The sequence below is a fragment of the Amblyomma mixtum genome, chromosome 4, assembly GCF_055824585.1.
Source record: "Amblyomma mixtum isolate Tamu chromosome 4, ASM5582458v1, whole genome shotgun sequence".
NCBI lineage: Eukaryota > Metazoa > Arthropoda > Arachnida > Ixodida > Ixodidae > Amblyomma > Amblyomma mixtum.
In genome coordinates this window covers 130,131,683-130,141,309 of record NC_143015.1, presented here as the reverse complement: position 1 = coordinate 130,141,309, position 9,627 = coordinate 130,131,683, and the positions used below count along the sequence as shown (strand labels likewise).

At 45.5% G+C, this 9,627-nt stretch overlaps 1 protein-coding gene across 1 annotated transcript; it reads right to left on the bottom strand.

Annotated features, from left to right (window-relative positions):
• Positions 1-5,487: 5,487 nt before the first annotated feature.
• On the bottom strand, positions 5,488-6,036 carry LOC149348215 (uncharacterized). Its single transcript, XM_089585769.1, has one exon. The coding sequence runs from the start codon at positions 6,034-6,036 to the stop codon at positions 5,488-5,490; it is 549 nt and encodes a 182-aa protein (XP_089441895.1).
• Between the last annotated feature and the right edge of the window lie 3,591 nt (positions 6,037-9,627).

Here is a 9,627-nt window from a genome sequence, read left to right as displayed (position 1 = left end):
TTTTGCGTTCCGCCTCCATCGAAACGCGACCGCCGCAGTCGGGCTCAGAAGCAAACTGCAATGACGTCAAGTTTCTTTTTTTTTAAGGGGGCGGGAGGGGCGGATCTCGGAGCTTAGGTCACATGGCTGTACATTTCCATTCGGAGTTCCTAATTCACTCTACGTCACCATGAATGCCAGGAGCTTAAATATAGCAGCGGGAAAAATGCTACATTTTAAATTGGTAAATTGGTTTTTAAGGAAAGGAAATGGCGCAGTATCTGTCTCACATACCTCGGCGTACACCTGAACAACGCCGTAGGGGAAGAAAGGAAGGTGGGAGTGAAATAAGATAGCAAGAAAGAGGTGCCCCAGTGGAGGTCTCCAGAATCATTTCGACCGCCTCGGGATCTCTAACGTGCACTAACATCGCACAGCACACGGGCGCCTCTTGCGTTTCGCCTCCTCTCCCAATTTTTAGGCAATACACGTCCTCAGCTGTTGAACGAATGCCAACACATCCACAGAAAGAAACGCAAATATTTTTTTTTTCATATCGAACGGAGTTGCCTTGAAGAGAAGTTTATTGGACTGATTATTCATACAAAGGGACCATAGTCCCTCACAAAGACAAGAACACCAAGGCAGCGACTAGTGTCGCTCGGTACAAACAAGCTATGAAACAAGAACACGACGGCGACTGCTGCCGCCGTTCACCCAAAATCATTCACAGCACAAAATGTTCAAAGGGTCCATAATGTCCAGGCATCGCGGGGAAGCACGCTCACTAAATACGATGAACGCGCACCGACACCGCGCACCACACACTCAATACGGGAGGAGCCGCACCGTCACGCGGCCCCCGCTGGCGGCGATGAAGCGGGTGCTCCACCGCCGCTTCGAGAATCATCATTACGGACTCCCGAAAAGCATGTGATCATTACTTGGCAGGGGAGATCTCCCCCTTAGCTGCTTGCATTCTAAGACGGACTGCCACTGATCCAACACCCAAAAGAATCATTTGGGCTCCTGGCCACCAGGGCTTACGAGGTAATGAGGCCGCTGACGCGGCTGCCCGAGCGCTTACTCACCGGGCTCCTCATCCCAGCTCTTCTGGCTCGGAGACTAACCAGCCGCTGCTGCGATTCAAGGAAATTATAACGCATTATAGCGACATCCACCGCCTTTTCCCGGCCCCTGCAAAGGGGCTGAGTAAGACGGAGGAGCGAACTTTAAGGCGCCTGCAGACAGGTACTCTACTCTGTCCTGCAATCTTAAAGCATTACGATCCTAACACGGATGGGCGATGCCCACACTGTGGGGAGACCTGTGATATCTTCCACATTGTGTGGGCATGTACTCAAAATGCCCACCTCCCCCCTTCCCCTACCCCTTCCAGAGAGGCATGGGAGACTGCCCTTCTCAACAGCTCCTCGCTTGAGTCCCAAAGGGATCTGGTGGAACGGGCTAGAGACGGGGCATTGTCATGCGGTGTCCCGGACTAGGGACGCCGACCATGTAGCGGGGCCACTCTGTGGCTCCCAAACTCTATTTCAGTAATTAAAAGTTTTCACCACCACCACCACCGCCGCAGGAACTCGTCTTCTGGGAGGGTCACATGATCTAAACACGCCTGTTGAAACAGGCGCGCCGTTAACAGGAACCATTAACGGAGTTGCCTTAACGGTTCCTTTCCCAATCTCGTAGCAGTTAGGCTGGCCTCACCTGTTAAAGAAAATGTTTAATTAGAAAACAGTGGGGAGGCTTAATACCACACTGAACTTAGCTAGACTGATTGTATTGATGGTTATGAGAGGCACTAAATATGCAGCTGAGTTATACACGTCATGAGACGGCAGTGCCTCTGTTTGTAATTACTAATCACGCAGCGCGCGCGCAGTCATCTAGGTTGCCAGTGGGAGCATGTTATCGAGTACGCATCCCTGGCGTACAGTGAAACCTCATGTGGGCGAGCAGGGCATGTGGTAAGCCACGTGCGTTGTATAAAACATGTGGGCGCATTTCGCGTGAGCATTCATACTATCGAGTTACGACCCGTCCATGATTCCTCCACGTTCATGATTTCTGCCGCCTACGCCCGTTGATCGTGAACCTTCACAATGTTCTCAGGTGTAGCCCTTGCAGGACTACAGAAAGCATTACGAAAAACCTGAAATTGAATATGTTTTTGACTTGAAGGAAAGCAGCATTACGAAAAACCTGAAATTGAATATGTTTTTGACTTGACGGAAAGCATTACATTGTTTTGAGCAGCCATAATGAATCGTGGAGATTGGAGTGGGCAGCGGAAAGCAGAAGGATAGCGAAGGATAGGATAGAGTAGCGTAGTTAAATGCAAGCTGCTAGAATCGTACCGGCAATAAGCGACCGAAAATGAGAGTAGGTAGAAAAACCAGGTTAGACCTAATTTCATTCCAAGCAGATTCGAGGTAACTGATTCCCTCTATATGGCACACTGGATTAAAAGGAAGAAAAAACACAGCCAGAGCCGGCAGAAAATCACTTGAAATATGAGATAAGAAAACTCGCTGGAACAGGACGAACATGGCTGTTGCATGACAGGACTGATCGGAGATAATGACAAGTTAGTTCTTTTGCGTAGGATGTATCTGGCCTGATGATGATAATGATGCTGATACGGCTAGTGCCAGTCCGAGATGACAGGAGTATTGAGTACTATTCTGTAAATAAATGAATCCTGTTAGTTGCTTCTGGAGCTGTAGAGATGCAAATTATAGGTGGAATACATTTCTTGACCAATTGGAGCAAGGGCAGTGCGTACCTACTATTCTTTTTTTCTGCTGGGTGCAGTCGATGTTTCCTAAATCTGGAGGCAAATTATGTTTCTCCTTCAAAACACTGAATATTTGGGTCAGTGTGCCTTGTAAGCACTGTCAACTCCGTGCCGCCCAGCTATAATAGAGAACTTGGCTGACATTTTCAAATCTAATTGCAAACAGGGTTTTTCCCCGTGTATCATTACGAATTTACGGCTGTTCTCCCAATTACCGATGGTGTAACGGCGCGAAGGGACATGACGTCGGAGTGGGCAGAAATAGCGGCGTAATGATGATGCGAAATTAAACCCCTTCTCGCAAAGTACAGACTCGGGGATCCGGTTTCATGCACGGTGTGTTTAGGGAACCACGCAAATCGATTTGTCTCCGTGGCATTGTTTACGAATTCAGTATTTTCGTGGGTCATTGTTTAAAAGATCTTCCCTAGCAGACCAATTGTTTACCAGTCATAACAAGCCGACCCGCTTCCTAACAACCGTTGTCGGGTGGGCGAATAAAGGCCCCGTCCAATCATCCTCTCTGCGTATACTTACTGCAGCTTGTACGAAAGGACGTTCGAAAACAGCCCATGGTACCGTAATTAGATTTATAAAATGCGCTCCTGAAGCAGCCTTTGTATTCGGATTGCGCTGAACAACACGGCGTATGGTCCCTGTCATTGGAACGCCCTTCTCAAAGCTTGCCTGGCAAAAGCTCAATGACGTTCTATATCCGTGAGCGCTATATTTTGCGTATCGCTTCGAGGAATGCAGTGTTTTGTACCGTCTTTTACTCGGTGCTGCATTTTATTCAGTACTGAAAAATAAGTTTAAATAGTGAATATATTTAGCATAATATTGAGCTCAGTTATATGCGTTGTATGACAAAGGCACAGATATTAACAAAAACGTGTCAATACCTCTGGTCAGACCTTTTGGCGCGCGCAAGATGAGGCTGCTTGTGCGTCATATACAGGGCATTGCATTTTATTCAGTGCGCACTGGGTATCCGGAATGAACAATGCATTCTTTCGTCTGCTTATCGTCATCAGCCCGATCATGTACTGTAAAAAGCAAAGGCAATTAAACATATCAATTACAGCCCGTCAAAGGTGTGCGCCCTAGTTGCTATGGCAGTCGACGGCATGAGGACGCTTGATCGAAACCTGGTGGCAGCGACCCTGTTTAGATAGGGGCAGAATGTAAACATGTTTATGTTATGAAAACCGCGCTAAACAAAAACACAAAAAAAAATTGGAGGAGAGACTTAAGCTTCGCCTTAAGCGTATGACACGGTAGCGTAACGGATTAATTCCCACACACGCAGAAGGTCAATCTCTCTACTTTACATTCATAGATACCTGTGAGTACTCATACCCCTCCATGCGCAGTGGTGCAGCGGTTAAGCGGTGCGCCACTGCCTTGCGATGGCAGGTGCCCCCAGCGGTGGGGCTTGTGCGGCCCAAGTTGCTCTTCGCGAGCGACCAATCATTAATTTAACTGCCACCTGCCCCGGTGGTCAGGCTGTGATGACGCCACAAGGTCACGTGACCTAGGTTGCCCACCTGCCTCCTAGGTTGCTCTCTGGGGACCACCTGCGAGAGCCATGCTTCTGGTTTTTCGCCCACAACGCAGACAACGCCAGCGCTCGATTTTCTGGGTAACGGAGCCTTTAACACTATCGCGTTAAAACACGTTCACTGTGACACGGTCACCATGAACGTCACCCACAGTCATCTTTAACATAGTGACCACAAAGCTCATTTCTTCTACAGTGGGAGACCTTCCAGCGCTGCCCCGTCCGCTTTCCTACTGGTGGCATCGTGTGCTTGCCGGTGCCAATATGCTTGGTGTGCGGTAGCTTATATCTAATATAAAACTAAATGTACGCTTTGCTTCATGACCACGCAATGCTAAACCAGAATGGGCTGGAGTGAAAAAAAGGAGGATTTATATCCTGAAATCAAGTGATGCCGTTAACGAGGACAGCGTGAAGTGCGAATAGCTGCGCAGCATTTGAACGAGCAGAGTTAGCACGACTTTTACCTCAGCAGAAGGAAAAAACTTGACGGAAGGACTGCCGACTGCTCAAAGAATTCGATCAATCATTCGCGTACGTAATAGTAATTATAACGGTGAGTAGTGCCCCCGCTGCGGTGGCTTAGTGGTTATGGTGCTCGGCTGATGACCCGAAAGACGCGGGTTCGATCCCGTCCGTGGTGGTTGAATTTCTTTGGAGGAGAAATTCTAGAGGCCCGTGTGCTGTGCGATGTCAGTGCACGTTAAAGAACCCCAGGTGGTCGAAATTTCCGGAGCCCTCCACTACGGCGTCTCTCATAGCCTTAGTCGCTTTGAATGAATGAATGAATGAATGAATGAATGAATGAATGAATGAATGAATGAATGAATGAATGAATGAATGAATGAATGAATGAATGAATGAATGAATGAATGAGTGTTTATTTCGCTTTTTACCTTACAGAAAGCGTGGGTGACGAAATAAAAGCGGTTCGCAATAACTGCCTGACGGGCTTCGTCACCCGAAAAAGTCAACGATGACAGCAGCGGCAGTTCTTGCGGCATACAAATAACAATTCACATCTCAAACAAAACAGATTGTGCTATAATGCAAGTAGGGGGTAGATATATATTAAACAATGAGAAGGAAAGAAAAAATAAGGGGCGACATATTATTTCAGTACTAATACAACCTAATCAATAAAAGTTGCATGAAGTGCACGAAAAGACATTGTGTTTATATAGTAATAAAGAGAAGAGTTCAAACATCTTGGTAGTATATATTTCAGCATAGTAAAACCATAGTTCGTTCTACATCTGGGTACCGAAAACATTTCAGCGTTTCTAGTGGTATACGGCGTGTTGTGTGGTACCAGCGGCACAATACGGGACAAAAAGGGGTCATCTCTTGCAGTCTGCTTTTTGTAAAAACAGGCAAACATGTACTCAAACAACCTAGGAACTGGAATTATTTTGTATTTTATTCGAATGGGACGAGTTGGAGCGTCATAGCAGGAATTTGTAATGACTCGTAGCATTTTCTTCTGTTGAAAAAGCTTTTGCAAATTGGACACTGTAGTATTTGCCCATACCAAATAGCAGTACCCTAAGTATGAAAAAAAGAATGCATAGTAAAGGTGAACTTTTGTCTTTGTAGGTAAGATATATTTATGGCGAGAGACGATACCTATGAATTTAGAAAGCTTGATGCAGACCTTGTTTATGTGAGCATCCCATGACATTGAAGGGGTAAACTCTACGCCAAGTGATGTGAATGACTGAACATATTTGGGACGTTAAACCCCATAAACCAAACCAAACCAAACCAAAAAAGAACCGAGTGTTCTGCACCACACTGTGCTTAGTCTAATAAAGAAAACATAGGAAACACCACAAAGACTAGAAAGCAGGCATGGGAAGAACATGTAATGCGTAAAACTGAAATCCGATATTGTATTAGGCCAGCGGGGTGAATTCTGAGAGATCAAACACGTAGCAGCGGAGGGCGCAGAGTATGATGGAAACACAGGTTATGAAAATCTGCACGCACAAGGTGGCCGCACCCGACGCATGATAGGACTGACTGGAGTCTGCCCTACAATAGACGTAACCTTGCTGACGATGAGATCCGAAGCCACGGCTACTGCATGCAGCGTTAAGTGCTACACAAATAGAGCCCCCCCCCCCCCTCCCTTCAACAGCGTTGCTAATATCTGAAGCATACAGTAGAGATCAGTACAGTTAAATGTGATGATGGCGCGCGAGCTTTACACGAGTATTCAGTGATTACACATACGAACACTAAATTTGTTAACGTACTGGTGAGAAATACGAGGTCTGATTGCGGCATTGTATCCGAAAATAGGCTACTTCTTCATAAACGATAATTTCAAGGTCATCCCTCTCGACAATGTTGCGTGCAATGGTGCAATGCAGGATAACGACATTTCTCAAGACTTAACGAGCTACGAACGCCGAAGCTACCGTATAAATGTGAACTTAACATTCCCTATCCACCTAGATGTCTACCAAACCTGATAACGTTTTGTTTTCTCTGTATCCACGCTGACAATGTAACCGGCAAATCGTTCATTTGTTCCGAGCTTTACATCTGTGGTGCAGCTGTACTCATTCATGTTATCTCTGGTTGAACCCCTCCGTTCGGCGTCTATTGAAATAGCGTATGGTACAAGTTTTTTGGCTCTTAAATTTACGTCTAAAATTTAATCTGGCATTTTAGCCCACGTACTCAACTACTGCTTCCTTCGAACCACTCTGCGGCAGCATATAAAACTAACTTGCCAATTCATTTTGTTTCTTGTCTGGCGTTTTCTTGTGTTTTCGTGGATTTTTTTCATTCTTCTGTTTTTGTCGATGTTCAGCCCTCTCCCTCTATGATACCCTCGTCTTAGTGCCCTTGGCAGTATTTCTAATAACTAAAATGCTGCAATAACGGGCCCAGGAGAGTCATCGCACCTCTCCACCCGGCCTCTGCGCTTTGTATAACTGGTCCTTCGGTCACGTTTGCGCGTGCTTCAGAGCCCAGGTTAGACACGCTGTCATTGTTTCTCCGCGGCTGCTTCACCACGTGATGTGCCTTTCCTGCTCACCGTACATAGGACCGTGATGCTAAGCTATATGCAGCTTCCAACCAGCACTGACAGCCGCCCCGTCGCGTGGACTCCCCCCTGCGTGACAGCGGGTCGCGGCCACGAAAACACTTCCCTTTCCGGTCGCGGCTGATGTAAGTGTAGTTTGGTAAGCTGAATTCTTCATTATCTTGACTGGTCGCAAACAAGCACTCTCGCATGGCAATAAAAAATTCCACCGACTCACCAAAAAACCGGTATGAAGTACTGGGAAGGCTCGTGCAAGATGCTACTCTCTTGTGGTGTTATTTTTGCTCTTAACAGGGGCAAGGCCTTTTTAAAGAACTGCGTCAATGCTCGAATATACTTGAGAGATTCAAAGTTGCCTCTGGAGATGTTGATTTTTGGTAACTGTAAGGTTTTAAATGTGTGGATTGGAAATGCCACTCTGTGTTTTGATCCCTTGCAAATTTGAAGCCTGATTGGAGAATAGTTTAAATTCATTGAAATTGGGACCATGACGATTAAAATGCTCCAAAACTGCATTTTAGACGTTCTATTCTGCGTCAGCACGGTGGCCATTTAGTTTCACGCTCACTGATCGTGCGGTTTCTCTGATATATTGTTTCTGACAGGAGCAATGAAGCATGTAGATAACATGACAACAGATATCGCACTGTGAAAACTAGAATTTATATCGAAAATGAACAGTAGTGTAGCTTTGTAAATGCTTTCACGTCTCGCACCTAGGTCGAGAGCATGAGCTTGTTGTCGGTGGGGGATTCTTATTGAGCCTAGTGTGGGCAAGGATATCTCTCAGGTGTGTTTTGGGTCTGCACATCACCTTCATTGCATCGGGTGATATTTTCTTGTGACAGTTGTTCCTAGTTAAAATAGGTTGGCATTTCCGCTGAACATGGTTACTGTTAAGAAGGGAGTTTTGAGTATATCTTTTATAAGTTCAGGGGTATTTCAAGATCATCACCTCGTTTTAGAGCGGTTGCTCTTTGGAAATGATTATTAGGGGAGTTCTTGGGATGGCTCTTGTCAAATAAGGTATTCTGAAATGAGTGGAGATGTTTGAAAAAGTCGCCGTCGTCCGCGCGTATGCTTCCAAGATGCGCTGCCTTTACAGCAAATATGCTTTGCTCACAAGGTCTTGGGTTATGGCTAGTGAAATCCAAGTATTGTTGCAGGTCTGTAGGCTTCCTGTAGAGCGTGTTTTTAAGCTGGCGTTTTTTTAAACCAACGGCAGTATCGAGAAAATTGACCCGTTATAGAGTAGTGCAAGGTAAATTTAATGCTAGAATGGAATAAATTAAGGGGGATGCGAACGGTTTCAGGGACTCAGATCCACGTATCTGTATGATGAAAATGTCCTGCTTTAACGCAGGCATATCAGCAGTTTTTCTGAGAATTAATTTGTAGACTCCAGTAACACCGTAAAAATGTTTGCATATGTCGTTGCGAAGGTAGTGCCCATACTTGTTCGAAATAATAGTAGCAAATGAGAACAACCAAACTCAGAACGCACTCCATTTTTATGCGGCTGCGGATTTTGATTTCAAGCGTTCGAGAGCGCTTCGATACGTTCATTTATGGGAATGTTTGTGTACAAACCGCCGACATCAAGTCTAATAATTATGCTACCCACAGAGATAATGGCTGCGTCAATGAGTCATTGTATTATTCGAAGTAAAAGCCGTGTGTCCTGGACCATGGATGGAAGGATGGTTAGAAAGTAGAAGTTGGCAGTTAAAGCGTACTGTTTGTTTACTTGACGGATCTAAGAAGTTGTGGTCTGAATGCGTGATTAGTTCCCTTGGTAATAGGTTTGCCAATTTCCTGAGAATGACTTCGCAGACGGAGCGGATTGGTATGTAATTTTCTATAATGGCAAGAGTTGTTAAGTTGCCTGCTGGCCTCGTTTTAGTATACTTCTCGGCTGACAGGATTATTATGCTACCGCCTTTCTCTGCTGGCTTTATTGCCATATGGATTCTTGAAACTAACTGGTTTAGAGTAGCCTGTTCTGTCGAGAAAATGTTTTTTTTCTTCGCTATAGAGCATTCTTTGTGTTTTATATAATTTTTTTGGAGACAGATCTAATATGCAAGTCTTGTTCGGGGTTCTGATCTGAGTCCGTTGACCACGTGCTGATGAGCTTTAAGATAGATGTAAGGCTCGACATTTTGCTTTTACGAACACGTTTTGATCACGTGTTGGAAGCTGCGGGTAAATTAG

Excerpts from the sequence above, each read along its gene's own strand:
- LOC149348215 (XM_089585769.1), bottom strand. The coding sequence starts at position 6,036 with ATGTCATGGGATGCTCACATAAACAAGGTCTGCATCAAGCTTTCTAAA.